The sequence below is a fragment of the Myodes glareolus genome, chromosome 25, assembly GCF_982192425.1.
Source record: "Myodes glareolus chromosome 25, mMyoGla1.1, whole genome shotgun sequence".
Lineage (NCBI taxonomy): Eukaryota > Metazoa > Chordata > Mammalia > Rodentia > Cricetidae > Myodes > Myodes glareolus.
Window position 1 is genome coordinate 34,761,551 of NC_142050.1, and position 16,577 is coordinate 34,778,127.

Sequence of the window (16,577 nt, forward strand, 5' to 3'; positions counted from 1 at the left end):
GAATTTGCAAGTCTCTCTCTGAAATGTAGTGGATGAATGGTCAGGAGAAGAGAAGGAATGATGCCCACAGCAGACTCAGCACCACAGCCCATCCTTCTAGGACAGGCGGGAGTGTAATCACCCGGTCTCCTGGGACAAAGCCATTCTCCAGCGCCCACCACTCTACCTTCACAGCCTTTCCTTCCAGCCCTTGAACCATAACTCTGGCCAAGAATTGAAGCAAAACTCTGCATAGTGAGAAAGATGAAGGAAGGAGAATCCCAAATGATTGGCAGCCTGCTTATGAGGTCTTGGCAAAGATTAAATTAAGTGGTGTGTTCTGGACAGGCATCTCACATAGTACTTGAAAAGTCGTAGCTGCGCTATCTGTGTGTGGCTTTATAGTAAGACCTAAAACATCCACATTCAATTGTGTTGGATTTATTTGCACACTAATTGTGGGGTTTTTTGGGTGGGGCCTGTTATTGCTAAAATTATTGGATGCATTTTCTTTTGGGTGCATTTTAAGTGTGTCAGCCTATAGCAGGCAGTTCCTGATAGACACACCATGTGGATTTGTCAAAAGAATGAGTGGAAAAATGCAAATGTCCCCAGTTGCATACCAAGAGAAGCAAAGGGATGGGAGGACTCATGAATCTGCTCAAATACCTGTGCAGAGGAAGTAAGTTCAAGGGGCTGGAGAGACAGCTTGGTGTCTGTGCGAAGTAAGCAGGCTCACAATTAGTGCTTCAAAGAAGTTGCTTAGGCTTTCTGTGGACCTGGGTCTCACTGACAGGCTCTTTCACTTATTCTTAAACACCTCCAAGAAAGGCATTTTTTTTCTTCCCACCTCCCCCTGCACTTCTCTATCTCTAGTCTCATTATAAATGCAAGAAGCTCTGTACTCCATTTTTTATTGGATTATTTGTTCTTTTTTTTTAAAAAAATGTTTTAAACTGGAAATTCTTTCTTTCTTTCTTTCTTTCTTTCTTTCTTTCTTTCTTTCTTTCTTTCTTTCTTTCTTTCTTTCTTTCTTTCGACAACATTCTGTCTCTATGTACACCTGCAGGTGAGAAGAGGGCACCAGATCCCATTACAGATGGTTGTGAGCCACCATGTGGTTGCTGGGAATTGAACTCAGGACCTTTGGAAGAGCCGGTAATGCTCTTAACTGCTGAGTCATCTCTCTAGCCCTTATTTGTTCTTTTGATGATCAATTTCTTGAGTTCTTTGTATATTTTGGAGATCAGACCTCTGTCTGATGTGGGGTTGGTAAAGATCTTTCCCAGTCAGTAGGCTGTCATTTTGTCTTGTTGACCATGCCCTTTGCTTTACAGAAGTTTTTCAGTTTCAGGAGGTCTCATTTGTTAATTGTTTCTTTCGGTATCTGTGCTGCTGGAGTTATATTTAAGAAGTGGTCTCCTGTGTCAATGTGTTAAGTGTACTTCCAACTTTCGCTTCTATGAGGTTCAATGTGGCTGGCTTTATGTTGAGGTATTTGATCCATTTGGACTTGATTTTTGTGCATGGTGATAGATATGGATCTATTTTCATTCTTCTACATGTTGACATCCAGTCATGCTAGCAACAGAGAACTCTCAACAGAGGAATCTAAAATGGCTGAAAGACACTTAAGGAAATGCTCAACATCCTTAGTCATCAGAGAAATGTGAATCAAAACAACTCTAAGATTTCATCTCACACCTGTAAGAATGGCCAATATCAAAAACACTGATGACAACTTATGCTGGAGAGGATGTGGGGTAAAGGGAACACTCCTGAATTGCTGGTGGGAGTGCAAGCTGGTACAACCCCTGTGGATATCAGTGTGGCGATTTCTCAGAAAATTAGGAAACAACCTTCCTCAAGGAAGAGTAATACCACTTTTGAGTATATATCCAAAGGATGGTCTATTGTGCCACAAGGACATATGTTCAACTATGTTCATAGCAGCTTTGTTTGTCATAGCCAGAACCTAGAAACAACCTAAATGCCCCTCGACTAAAGAATGGGTAAGGAAAATGTGGTACATTTACACAGTGGAGTATTATACAGCAGAAAAAATAACGACATCTTGAAATTTGCAGGCAAATGGATGGAGCTAGAAAACATCATTTTGAGTGAGATAACCCAGACCTAGTAAGACAATTATCATATGTACTCACTCACAAGTGGTTTTTAAACATAAAGCAAAGAAAACCAGCATAAAAGTCACAATCCCAGAGAACCTAGACAACAAATAGGACCCTAAGAGAGACATATGTAGATCTACATGAACATGTACAAGCTACATGGGAAGTAGAAAAAGACAAGCTCTCCTGAGTAAATTGGGAACATGGGAACCTTGGGAGAGGGTTGAAAGGAGAGGAGAGGCAGGGCGGGGTGCAGAGAAAAATATAGAGCTCAATTATATATAATGCAAGAAGCTGAGTGGCTTGTGTTCCACGTGTGTAATTATATTTCCACTGGGCTCTAGAATCAGATGTTAATCAATGAGCTCTCCATCTTGGGGATGATCTAAGCCCCAGCTTGAAGCCCAGTTGTTAGAACACAGTCCAGGACGTGCTCTCAGACAGCCACATGGTACATAGGACCGATTAGGACACACTCCAGGAGGTGAGACCTGGCAGCAACATGGGACATGGCGGCACCACGAATTTTTCCAGAGAACTAAATGTGAGTTGGGAGAAGAGACAAATGAGAGTCAACCAACAAAAACTAAGAAATTAGAAAAATGGGATAGAACAAATACAGGAATCTGCAGAAGAATCAACCACAAATACAGATTGACTAGCAGAGTCCAAACAGTTAACATATGAAAAGCTCTACAAGATAAAGACAGCTATGTCAGGCTGTTTTTGTTAATACAAGTTTTAGTTCATTAAATAAATTAATGTTAGGGACTGGAGAGAAAGCTCAGTGGTTAAGAGCACTGACTGCTCTTGCAGAGGACCCAGGTTCAAATCCCAGTACCCACACAGCGGTTCACAGCTGACTATAACTCTTTTTCCAGTGTATCTGATGCCCTCTTCTCACCTCCAGAAGGACCAGGCACACATGTGGCAAGCAGACATACATGCAAGCAAAACATTTATACAATAAAAGCAAAGATATACATTTTTAAAATAAATTAACTTTATTTAACTTTATTTAATTATTTATTTTTGAAACAGGGTCTTGTTATGCCACCTTAGCTGACCTATAACTCACTACATAGACCAGGCTTTCCTCAAACTCTTTTTTTTTTTTAAAGATTTATTTATTTATTATGTACACAACATTCCTTCCATGTATGCTTGCATGCCAGAAGAGGGCACCAGATCTCATTATAGATGGCTGTGAGCCACCATGTGGTTGCTGGGAATTGAACTCAGGACCTCTGGAAGAACAGTCAGTGCTCTTAACCTCTGAGCCATCTCTCCAGCCCCTCCTCAAACTCTTAAATTCATAGTAATCCACCTGCCTCTGCCTCCTGACGGCTGAGATTGAAGGTATTCATCACAGCACCCAGCAAATGAACTAATTTTAGAAAGCCTTTTGATTTTTAAATGAATTACTTTCCCAAAGCCTTCCCTTTCTAAATCTGGATATATAAAAAAAAGAAAGGTTTATTTTAATTGCGTGGTTAAGATGGCCCACCTGCATCAGCGGGTGTCAGAGAAACAATGGGTGAATATTCCCCCGTGGAGATCTCCTGGTTGAGTGTCAACACAGACAATGCTCTCTAGAATTCTGTAGGAAAGTGACCCCTGGTAGGTTTCCGACTCACCATGGTCAAGGATGTACTTCACAATCTCCCCATTGCCAGTTTTAGCTGCGTAGTGAAGGAGTGAACAGTGGTCTGGTCCCTGAATTAACAAGCTGCCTCCATTCTTATAGCTTTCTATGAGCTGAAAGGAAGAGACACAGGGAGAGAGAGTCAGCAGAGTCTAGAGCAGGGATAAAAGCCCCGAGGTCACACAGAAGAGTCAGTTAGTAAACCACACATGTGTTTAGCCTCAGAGGACACAGAGAAAAGTCAAAGTGATGAAGTACCATCCCTTCATCACTCACATAGATGGTTGATGCTTCACATGGTTCCGGAAAGGGTCTGTGGCATCAAATAGCTCAAGGAAATAGAAAAGATTTAAAATTAGCTTTCTTCCCCTCTTCCGAGCCCCAGATTCTGAGAAGAAAACTAAAATTTCCTGAGATCCATCCAACATACGTTATAACAGGAAGAACCTGGCTCTGACCCTCAAGGCTCCTTTCTTTTATCTTTAGTTGTTTTTGACTTGTCATGAACACAAATACCAAATGCTTCATCTTCCTGCACATAGCACTCATACACACACACGTGCACATGAATGTACATGTACACACACCTGGAGAGACGGTTCATTTTCACCCCGATACCTCTTGTGGATCAAGCAGTACATACCCAACATGGCTAGAGATGATCATGGAATAAAAAGGACCAAAATGATAGTGTGAATGTCATTGTTTCTCTACGAGAACAGGAAGTGATAAAAGCTAAAAACATAGCCACTAGAGAGTAAGGGGGTGGGGTGGGGGACAAATGAAGTTGTAGACCTAGTTCATGAGTATAAAAGTGTCACCATTATCCAAACTGTAGAGTATTAGGACAGGAGTAGCCTTGGTGAAGCTTCTCATAGATTATTATATTATGGAGACAATGAAGAATCTACCAACAGAGCAGGTCTCAAGAAATACAAACACATGAGCTATAAGAATGTGACTCAGTCAGCAGCCTCGGAGGCCTCCAAATCTCATAGGAAGAACAGAAATGTTGGTTACAGAGAGACAGTATGAGGCCAGCAGAGGGACACCAAGAGAAGTAGAGTTTTAGAAAGGAGTCACGGAAAAGTATCTAGAAACTCGACTAAGAAGACTGGGTGCTCTGAGGTGCTAGAAGGACCAGAGCATGGAAAGCTGTAGCCCCAAACTTGAGGGCAAGAGAACAGGAAGAAACAGTATGCCGATCCAAAGGAGAATCTTGTTGTGTTCCGCTATAAACGCCTTGTGTACAGATGCACCCAGACCAAGAAAGGATTGGCTATCCTGAACCTGCCTTTTGGGAAGGTTGAACACTATGTCTAGAAGTCAGCCCATTAGCAATTGAATTTAGGGAGTACATATCCTCAGTGCCTGGGCGCTCCTGGAGTCTGCTCGCCCACCTCCTCCTGCTACCCCTGCTTCATACAGCGCCTGTTTAATACTTGATATGTATTGTGCATTCTACACACAAGAGGGAAGCAAAAAGAAAATTGAGAGATGAGAGATAAATATACATACAAAGAGAAAGGATTGAAAAAGAAAGTTCTCCATTTTCTGTATCTCATCTCATAGTAAATAAAGTATTGCTGAGTCACTCCTCAGATGTCTAGGGAATAATTATAACGTAGATTGTGCCAGGATAACCAGCTAGATCTAGTGATTTCTCGTATTTTAAGCAATTCTCTGTAAAATATTTTAGGATGTGTAATAATACATCCATAATCTGGGGAGTTTTTGCCTATAATGAAAGCATGTGGAAAGAGCTTCAGATTGCAAACTGGATTACGAGTGTTGTGCAAGGGTTGTGCTTGCTTCCCACAGAATTCAAGGTAAGTGAGTCCTTATAGGATTGTATGCTGTGTTGGCTAGCCCACCGAAGGGAAATGACTCTGAACTTCCAGGAATTCTATTTAGGGATGAGGTTTCTCTTCTGAGCAACAGTCCCCTGGAACATTACAGGAGGAAACAGTACAGGCAACATGTAGCCAGAATCATATTAGTGAGCCTGAAATTGACCTATATGTAGGCAACTCTCTCAGTTTGTTTTCTGCTAGTGATGTGCTGAAGATATAGAACAGGCATTCTTTGGTTCATTCAATGGGAATTATTAAAACAGAAAGGAAAGAGGAGAAAAAGGAAAGGAAAGGAAAGGAAAGGAAAGGAAAGGAAAGAAAAGGAAAGGAAAGGAAAGGAAAGGAAAGGAAAGGAAAGGAAAGGAAAGAGAAAAAAGAAGAGAAAAGGAAAAGGGGAAGATACTAGACAGAAAAAAGAGAAGAGGAAAAAGTTAGTAATTTTCAGGGCTGGAGAGATGGCTCAGAGGTTAAGAGCACTGGTTGCTCTTCCAAAGGTCCTGAGTTTAATTCCCAGCAGCCACATGGTGGCTCACAACCATCCAAGATGAGATCTGGTGCCCTCTTCTGGTCTGCAGGCATATAGAACACTGTATACATAATAAATAAATCTTAAGAAAAAGAATTACAGTTACAATACTTTTTTTAAAAAAAGTTAGTAATTCTCACCTTCCTTCCTTTTACAGCCTTTGGTTTTCTCAGCCTGTACTGTTCATGGGCTGAGGGGAAAGGTATATCCCCGCACTGTGGCGGTTTGAAAGAAAATGGCTCCCAAAGGAAGTGGCACTATTAGGAAGTTTGGCCTTGTAGGAAGAAATTGGTCCCTGTGGGGACCAACTTTGATGTCTCTTTTGCTCAAACTTCCCTCAGTGTGTCAGTCAGTCAACTTCCCGTGGCCTTCACGATGCAGCATTCTCATGGTTCCTGCCCCATGTCTGTCTGCTTGCCGCCATGTTCCCCACCATAATGACAAAGGACTGAACCTCTGACCTGTAAGCCACCACCCTAACTACATGTTTTACTTTATAAGAGCTGTCATGGTCATGGTATCTCTTCACAACAATAAAACCCTAACTAAAATACCTCTTAGAGGCAACCAGTACTATTACACAACACACCAGCAAGTTACTCAGGGACTCAGGGGTAGTCATGAGACCCCAGCACAAATAACCCAAGAACAGTTAGATCGTTTAGAATACTCACAGAAAACATTCTGGCAAATATTTTAAATAGCTACTTTTTTTTTTTAAAAAAAAAAGGCAGATTAATACTGCATAGCAAGACTAAGCCAGTTAACATTTTAGGTACTTTTCAATGCAACATGAACAGTATGGGCAGCCTTATCATAGGATTACACCCAGTCCTCTGACAAACCAAGAAAGAAATAACACAGCTACTCTGTTGCACAGAGAAAGCAATCAAGGCACTGAGAAAATGTGCTAAAAGGTATAAAGCTGCACATAGAGTGAATGACAGAGGCAAGATCTGAAATCGGGCGATCTAACTTCAGAACTGACACTTGCTTTCAAGAAGATGGTGACCATTTCCTTCCTTGTGAACTAAAGTCCACAGAAAAAACAAGCACAAGTTGAAACACCCCAAATGGACGAGACTCTCTTTTTTCAGTTGGCTGTGACTTCTAAAGTAGACTACTATATCAACAGGTACCAGCTCTAAGCTGGTGCATGCATTTCTGGGTATCACTCAGGTCATTCTTATATATGTATTCATTCACAAACACATCTAACAGAAAAAGAAGCCTTCAAAGGTTCGTTTTAGAGAGCAGGGATTCTAGGTACCCTGAGCATTGCATCCTGGGAATACAGTCCTTTTGGTCTTTAACTAACCAAGGCGAGTCCAGGCAATTTTACCACACTCCCTTGATGTTAGGAGCTGCGGAACATGGTGAGGGCTCCTCTCATTCTCTCAGTTCATTTCTCAGAAGAGCATCTTTTCTCCTTCTACTCAGCCAGTGCAGGCAGGGCGATCGTGAAAATCTGGTTTTGGTAGGAGGATAGCTTACCTTCATAAGGTCACCGGTTATTACTGCCTGCAAAATTGCTGTGAAAGACAAAAGAGAGATGTCTCATTAGTAGAAGACCCTCTCAATGGGAAGTTGCAGATGAAATGGTTTCATATTTAGGAGACGTAATCTATTTTGGGGACAGGAACCAGGGATTCTTTGTTACACAGATAAAATTCCCGTCTTCAAGTCTTTTTCTACCCTAGCACCAATCACAGACACGACTACAGTACTTTCTTGACCCCGCCCCATCCTGATACCAAAAAGACAATGTGAAATTTGGAGTCTTGTTAGATTAAAATCTTGGCTCTGACCTTAAAAGGCGCGGAACACTGGATAAAACATTTAGATTCATGAGCCTCAGTTTTCACAACCGCCAAAGAGACAGTCTAGGCTTTCTGGGCTAGCTGAAAGAGTTAATCGCTCTGGGTGCTCTGTTCTGTCCTTCTGCTCATTCTCTAGAGATCCAGGATATCTCCAGCCCTTTCAGTTGGGAATCCATCTTACTCCATGGAGAAGAGATCAAGAGGATTAGAGACACAGAATGCAATCACCTTTCACTTGTGTTCTGGGGAGAATAATCACATTTGACCTTAAATTCAGAGGTGGTCGTGATGAGAAGAAGCCTAAAGGTCTTTTGTAACCTAACTTATTTGTAAGACACTTGCAGCTTTAGAAAGAAAAATTAAAATTTCTAATGGTGTATACATGTAGGGTATAGAAAATAAATAAGGAAATTGTGTTAATAAAACGAAAGCAGTACCTGCACATCTAATGACAATCGTGCTTCCTAAAGGGAGCTACCTGCATTGCTATAGAATGGATGCCTCCAGAAAAGGAAATGTATCAGTTTGGAAACTATTCAAAGAATGGACGCAGCCTGTCAAGTCACAGTGTTTTAGAGGACAAAAATAATCTAAGCTTATTTTACATTTACATTGTTCCATTTTTGTTCTTATTTAATTAATGTCACAACACGATGAAATTAAAGTCTAGTAGCATGTATCAAGAAACAAGGAGTAGAGTGCTGGCTCCGTAGCTCACTCATTACTCAAATGTTTGCTGGGCAAGCATGCATGAAGGCCTGAGTTTGATTCCCCAAGATCCACATAAAAAAAGATGGACATGGTGATTCTAGTGCAAGAGAGGGAAGACGATCAACTTTCTGGATCTTGTTGACCAGCAAGCCCAGCCTACTATGCAAGCTTCAGGTCCCAGTGAAATATCCTGCCTCAAAAACTAGGTGGATGGTTCCTGAAGAACCAGACCTGGTTTATCTCTGAATGCAAACAACACATGTATACACACCACCACCACCATAGAGAGAGAGAGAGCATCCTGGCTGCCACTTGACTCTCTAGTGAACATTTAAAAGTCCTGAGTAAGCAAAGGCGCTCAGCGCTACAAAGCAGAAGCTTTGAAAACCTACAGAGAAGAGGACATGGAAGAAAGGAAGAGGCAAGAAGGAGGAGGGGAGATGGTGTAGAACTGGAAGGACTAAGAGAAGGTATATAAGCAATGCATACTTAGCCTTGAGCCACCTGTCAACCCAGTCTCCCTTCACACAACACAGAGGCTCGTCCGTTTGTCCTTGAGCTGAATGAAAGGAAAGCAATGGGAAAACTCAGGGGGCTACATAGCCATACAAAAGGACATGACCGTGCAAAGGGACTAGTGGAAGGGGGAGACTGGAAGGTGGGAGGAAGAGGCAGAGGTGAGAGGAATGAGACTACATTGTCTAATGCATGAAATTATCAGACAGCTATTTCATAAAAAACAGAAGCAAGAAGTGGAGAGATGCTGAAACAACGGAAAGGGAATGGATATGTCTAAAGAACCCATGGAAATATTGTGGCTCAGTCTTTTATAAATAAGGATCCTGATATCGGCTGGGACTGAAGTGGCACTTGAGGCCCAGAACCTATCACGGTCTTGTAATGCATGCTCCTCCATCCAGGCCTCTGTCCACGGCTGCATTGAACTCATCCTGGGTGGAGCTCTACTAGGCCCCATGGCTTCCACAGAAGGTGGCAGAAAGCACTTGCTAAGTTTGTAATGCTGTGGAAACAGTGATAGACTAAGGCATAATTCTGTATGATTTGCTGAACATGAACATTTTAAGACATTTTTTTTCTCCTTGGCAAAGAAGGCTGATAGTTGTGATGGTTACCTCTATAGCAAGGGTTGAAGTTTTTTTAAAAGCTTTATAAATAGATAGAAGGGGTAGTTTTCAGTATGTCTGTGATTTCACATAAACACATACACACACATACACACACACACAGAGCGAGAGAGAGAGAGAGAGAGAGAGAGAGAGAGAGAGAGAGAGAGAGAGAGAATTCAGAAGGAAACTTCTACTAAGGGTAAACTTGGCCTTCGAAGTTGAACATGTGACATTCTGCTAACCCAGCATATTGCAGAATTAGGACAGAGGTGGGTGTTTTCCTTCAGGACAGAAACCCTATAACAGATCACAAGAAAGGGGAGGTTGAGAAAAACTATCTGCAACTTTAGCTTGAAGGAGCAAGTAAATTTGGATTTCCGTACTGAAGAATGCTCCCTTGGCTGCAGTAGACCGCTCTGACTGTGAAGTGAACCTTTAGACAGGCTTGTAACCCATGCTCAAGGTCAAACAGCAGCCCAGCTTTTGTTTCCAAGACCATATGGAACTTCTCTCTCAGAATATAAGTGATCACAAAAAGGAGAGAGAAAACTGTGTGAAATCAAACACGACACGTGTACACAATAAACCAAGACAACAGAGGAATCTCTAGGGCAATCAATCAAAAGGAGAGGGCAGCTAAGACCTGTGACTAGCAGTGTAGCTAAAGAAGATTTTGTGGATGATGGAAAATTTAAACCGACTATGCCTGATAAGTAAAACTATTTGACAAAGAAGATTTGGAAAGGCCTTATAAAGATGAGGGAAGAGTCTGAACAAAAACATGGAACTTGAAAACACAGTGCATGAGGGAAGCTGTAAAGAGGCAGCCACACTTCGCGTGTACTGTAGCTTCCCGGCCACTGGAGTGAGTGCCTGTATGCCAGGATTAGATTCTTGGATTGGCACTTCTTACCATCTTGCAGGTGGTAAGAAGCAACTGAAGAGTTAAAATCAAACCACAGGAGCATCCAAATGTCTTCCAGCAGGCCAGCCTGCTGCTCCCTTTCTGAAATCAGAATCATGACTTGCTCTTAGGTCCTTTACCTCCAATCTTCTAAATAAGGAATCTTTCAACTCTACCATATACTATTCATGGGCAATGCTATTTATTTCTGCGAATCTCCAACAGCCTCTCTGTTTGATATCCCAATCAATGAGTAGAAGATTGTAAAACAGAATCCTAACTATAAATATTTTCCATTGTGTTGGACACAGAAAATATGGGTACTTATTTTTATGCCAAGCAACACACCCAAGAGTAGATATTATGCAAACATTATTAGAAACAAGGCTCTTTTCTCTCCCCTGATTAATGTCCTTCCTTATGAACACTGTTGTTTAAGATCTCTTCTGCATAAAAAGAGCCTGAGTCCATTAATATTCAACTCCAGGAAATAACCTTGTGAAAGATCAGGCCTAAAAACAAAATAATGAGCTGTTATGATTACAACATTATTCTTTTTTTTCTTGAACTCTGAGTTTCTCTTTGGTTTTCATATAGATCCTTCATAATAAAAATGAATGCTTCAAATTTCCAGAAGAAATGGAACTTCAATTTTTAATATATCACAAAGGTTACTGAACAAATGACTAAGTTTCTTGGAAAAAAATAAATTGTATAAACTTAAATAGTGAGATGGGGAAGGAGTGGAAAGTATATTTAGAGATGATAAGTTGAATCCATCTATATGAAAAGGCTTATTTCCCTCACTATACTAGGCCTTCAAATAAATGGCTGCCCATGCTCATCCTAAGATAGAGCAAAAGGCTGCCTAGAGGGAATTTGTCTTTCTCACACACCATTCTCTGTGGACCTGGATGCTTAAAAGCTTAGATACACTGAGACATCCTCCATAGAAGAAACATATGACCTCTCCTACAGAGAACCCCCAAAGAGAAGATGATGCCTACAATTTGCAAGTTTTATCCCTCCAAAATTCATTTGATAGCCTCATCAACATTGTATAGGTGTATAGGAGGTGGTGAGTTCTCCAGCGAAGGATTAGGTTATGAACCTCTGCCTTTGTAAAAGACATTGATGCCTTATAAAAAGGGAGGTCAATGAGCTGCCCATCTTCTCTGTCATGGGCAGAGAAGAGAGCACACCTCTGTGTTGCTCTAGTGTGTCAGGATGCAGGAAGCAGTCACCCCCTTGAATAGAGAGGGAACCTTTACTAGATAGAAAATCTTCTGCACCTAGATCCTAGACTTCCCAAACTGTAGATCACCAGAAAGAATACTGTAATCTTAACAGCTCCTTATTGATGTCACCTGTAGTATTTTGTTAGAAAAGCAGTAGCCAATTTAATATCCTAATGTTCCCCTCATGCCAGGCCTTGTTTAAGAGTTCGAGGGTGTAGCAGTGTACAAAAACAAAATTTATTTTCTCCTGGAATTAATGTTGAATCCAAAAGGACAAACACAATCTGACTTTATACAGGAAAGCATAAACTTTAAATATGTTATGATTCAGGTAGCTCAGGTGTTAGTCTTATCTCTAGCTAGCTATAGTTCTGGTCAAATCAGCTTACCAAGGTTCAGTTCTCTCATGGAAAAATGAAAATTACAAACAGAATATTCTGATGCTGTGTTTTGCAAATTGCCATGGCTAGTCTGTCATGTAATCTTGTTATACACTAGAATCACGTGAGGAAAGTCTCAGCTGAGAAATTATCTTGGCAAATTTGCCCTGTGGATATGTCAGGAAGGTACTGGCTTGACTATTTATTAACTGACCCCACTCGCTGTGGTGGCACCATTTCATTAGCAGGACCTTACATTACATAAAAGTTGTGGAAGCTAGCTGAGCACATGCAGACAAGCAGCAAGAAGGCAGCACGGATGAACCCTGTCTCTGTGTTCTTGACTGTGGACATGGTGTGCCCAGATGTCTGAAACACTAAATATGGGTGTCCTGCAATGATGGAACTTCAAACCAAAGAAAGCCCCTCTTTCCTCCCCTATGTTGCTTTTGGCCAAAGTGTTTAACCCTAGCTACAGAATGAAACTTGAACAGAAATAAATGCGAGAAAAAAAGAATCTACAGAATGCAGAGGCATACTCATGTTTTCAATCCGGCCACAGAGAAAAGCATTTTCGATAAAGGAAAATTATAACCCAAGAATTTGGTGTATGGTTTCTTCTGAAGAAAAAGTTTAAGTTGTTTTTCTTGACTTTCCAACAAGAATAGTTAGGAATAAAAGGTTCAAATAATGTGGAAAAGGCACACATAAAATATGCTTGTAATTCTTTTTTATTTTTATTTTAATTATGCATATATGTGTATTGGCATGTACACACGAATGAAGTATCAACAGAAGAAGGCATCAGATCCCCCAGAATTAGAATTATAGGTGAATATGAGTCACTCAATATAGGTACAGGGAACCCAAAATGGCTGTTTTGGAAGAGCAGCCAGTACTCTCAACCTCTTAGTCATCTCTCTGTCCCTGATGTAATGCTTAACAAATCAAATACAGGGACTGCATATTATATATAAAATGTAAGCGAATGCAAATAGAGTTAATCCCACACTAGTTCAGAACTGAGTATAATAAAGGGTTCTTCACCTCACAGAAGAGAAATTGGAAAGTACACTTGAATGCATTGGCACAGGAGACCACTTCCTAAATATGATCCCAGCAGCACAGATACTGAGAGAAACAACTAATAAATGGGACCTCTTGAAACTGAAAAGCTTCTGTAAAGCAAAGGACGTGGTCAACAAGACAAAACGAGAGCCTACAGAATGGGAAAAGATCTTCACTAATCCCACATCAGACAGAGGTCTGATCTCCAAAATAAACAAAGAACTCAACAAATTGGTCATCAAAACAACAAATAATCCAATAAAAAATGGAGTACAGACCTACACAGAAAACTCTCAACAGAGGAATCTAAAATGGCTGAAAGACATTTAAGGAAATGCTCAACATCCTTAGTCATCAGAGAAATGTGAATCAAAACAACTCTGAGATTCCATCTCACACCTATAAGAACGGCCAAGATCAAAAACACTGATGACAACTTATGCTGGAGAGGATATGAGGTAAAGGGAACACTCCTGCATTGCTGGTGGGAATGCAAACTGGTACAACCCCTGTGGATGTCAGTGTGGTGATTTCTCAGAAAATTAGGAAACAACCTTCCTCAAGAAAAAGTAATACCACTTTTGGGTATACATCCAAAGAATGCGCAATTGTGCCAGAAGGACATGTTATCAATTATATTCATAGCAGCATTGTTAGTCATAGCCAGAAACCAGAAACAACCTAAATGCCCCTTGACCAAAGAATGAATAAGGAAAACATGATACATTTGCATAATGGAGTACTATACAGCAGAAAAAAATAATGACATCTTGAATTTTGCAGGCAAATGGATAGAGCTAGAAAACATCATTTTGAGTGAGGTAACCTAGACTCAGGAAGACAATTATCACATGTACTCACTCATAAGTGCTTTTTAAACATAAAGCAAAGAAAACCAGCCCACAAATCACAATCCCAGAAAACCTAGGCAACAACGAGGACCCTAAGAGAGACATACATAGATTTAATCTACATGGGTAGTAGAAAAAGACAAGCTATCCTGAGTAAATTGGTAGCATGGGGACTTTGGGAGAGGGTTGAAGGGGAAGGAACAGGCTGGGAAGTGAGCACAGAAAAATATAGAGCTCAATAAAAATCAATAAAAAAAGGATTTTTTTATTTAAGAGGTAGACTCACAGATTACAGTCTTTGCATGAGTGGAGAATAGGAACTGAATCCAGCAGTCAAGAGAAAGAGTGTGTGAAGACACACATTTTTGGTACCCAAGGCCACACCCAATCTGGTTCAGCATCTCAAAGGTCACTGGCTGAAGGAGGTTCCCCAGCACCTCTCCCCTTTGTCTAAATAAAAGAGCTCCAAACCCAATATAAAACTATATACAATAAGAACAGATATCAAGTATAAAAATTAGAATTATAACCAACATAAAAAATATTAAGCAAGAAACATATGATATGCTAAATGTTTAATAATTATTTTATTCTAAGGAGTCTAAGTCTTGCATTAGAAATGACTTGGCTAAGTCATGAGAGGAAAGTAACTACAATTATTTAACCCCATAGATGACCTGAGAAGGGAGATAATATTAGTTGAGTAGACAGGAAGTGCAATAAAGCAACTTCCAAAATGTGCAACAACTGGCAGACAACTGGCTATCTGGGCAACCACCCAAATTTTCATTTGCAATGTTGGAGCAACCAACTTTGACTAAGGTCTAGAGTAACTGACAGACCATTTTCAAAGGTAGGAAAACTTTTAAAACCGTCTTACCCTGTCTTGGCAAGGTTTGGCAGTCCCCCCCCTTTTTTTGTAGCCTGCTTGTCCAGTCTGGACACCATGCATTTGGTCAGTGGTCAAGGCATGGAAAGTTCCTTGCCCAAAGGCCAGTTTTGCCAAGAAGAAAACGAGCTCCAAGTGGAATGTCTTCAGTGCTCAACAGTCTTTTGGGAATAGATCAGTGCTGCCAGGAGATTTGTGACTCATGTCAACAGAACCCTAAGTTATTTAAATGCCATATTTTCCAAGTATATATATATTTTGAAGTGGTTGATGATTACCAATCTATACAGAATACAATCTCTATGTATCTAAAAAACCTGATTAGTCTAACTATAGTATGACAAACATGGATGACTATTGACCTATAATATTTAATACCTGTAAAACTTAAAGACTAAGACTTTATATTAGAATATCAAACAGTCTTTAAACGACTGTGCAGTAAAGGAAGATAATGACCTCAAAATGTAAACAGTATATAAGTATCTTGATTAGAGAGAGAAAAATGTATAGTGTAATATGATAAATATATTCTAAAATTGTATCAATATATGACATGTCTTAAGCAGAGGTAGAAGCATGCATGTATACAATATGACTTTACATAGGTGTACAAATATTGTAAACAGAAATAGAAGCATATTCAATATAATAAATATAATTTGAATTTTTATTAATATATAAGAATTTATACCAATGTAAATTGTCTATAAATAATAGCCCACAAGTATTTACTCTATTACTCACTGTTATTATTAGTGAAAGCTCACACTAATCTGCCCAAATTCCCAAATATTGTTTATGAATGCTTTTTTCATTTAAAGAAAAATATAATATGAGATAAATACTTTATAATGATTTAGATCTTGGTCTATTGATACAAATTTAAGGTCAATTTTGTTATATGTATTTCTGTTCTTGATTAAGGTATTGTATTTGTACAACTACCCATCTAAAAATGTAATGTATAATTAAAAGTACAGATTAATAGATAGTCATCTATAATAGTCAAGCTTGTAGCCATGTTAGTTAGGATTTCTAGATGTACAGAGTTATATTTCAGTTGGACAGTTATTCCTCAAACCTTTCAAAGACTAACAAAATATGACATTTAAAATTTTTAAAAACTTAAGATTTTTCATGATGAGACTCATCTGCTCTTGGAAGCACTAATCTACTTCAAGAGAATGATGGGCATCAAAGAGGTTCCTTATGGAGTTGGTTAGTCATTTGGGCAAGAAACTGCTCTTGCCTTTACTGCTTGGTGGTATGCTGTATAAACTGGACATACAGGATCCATAAAAAAAATGACTGCTAAAGTTGCCTAAAAAAGGTGAGACAGTCCTTTCAGTGTTCCTGCTTCATGAGAGAACTGACAAACATTTTACAGAACACAAAAAAAGCAACTAATAAACTTTGCCAGTACAAGGCAGAAGAGATCTTCAAGTTTCCTG

General features: G+C 39.9%; 1 protein-coding gene across 6 annotated transcripts in view; it reads right to left on the reverse strand.

Annotated features, from left to right (window-relative positions):
* Dgki (diacylglycerol kinase iota) overlaps window positions 1–16,577 on the reverse strand; it is a 455,950-nt gene that overhangs the window by 20,429 nt on the left and 418,944 nt on the right. For all 6 annotated transcript variants that reach the window (XM_085683757.2, XM_085683755.2, XM_085683753.2 and 3 more), the window contains 2 exons: window positions 7,630–7,667; window positions 3,749–3,869 (listed from right to left, as the gene is read on the reverse strand). In XM_085683757.2, the coding sequence (XP_085539883.1) occupies window positions 3,749–3,869; window positions 7,630–7,667 (159 nt within the window). The remainder of the gene's footprint in view (window positions 1–3,748; window positions 3,870–7,629; window positions 7,668–16,577) is intronic.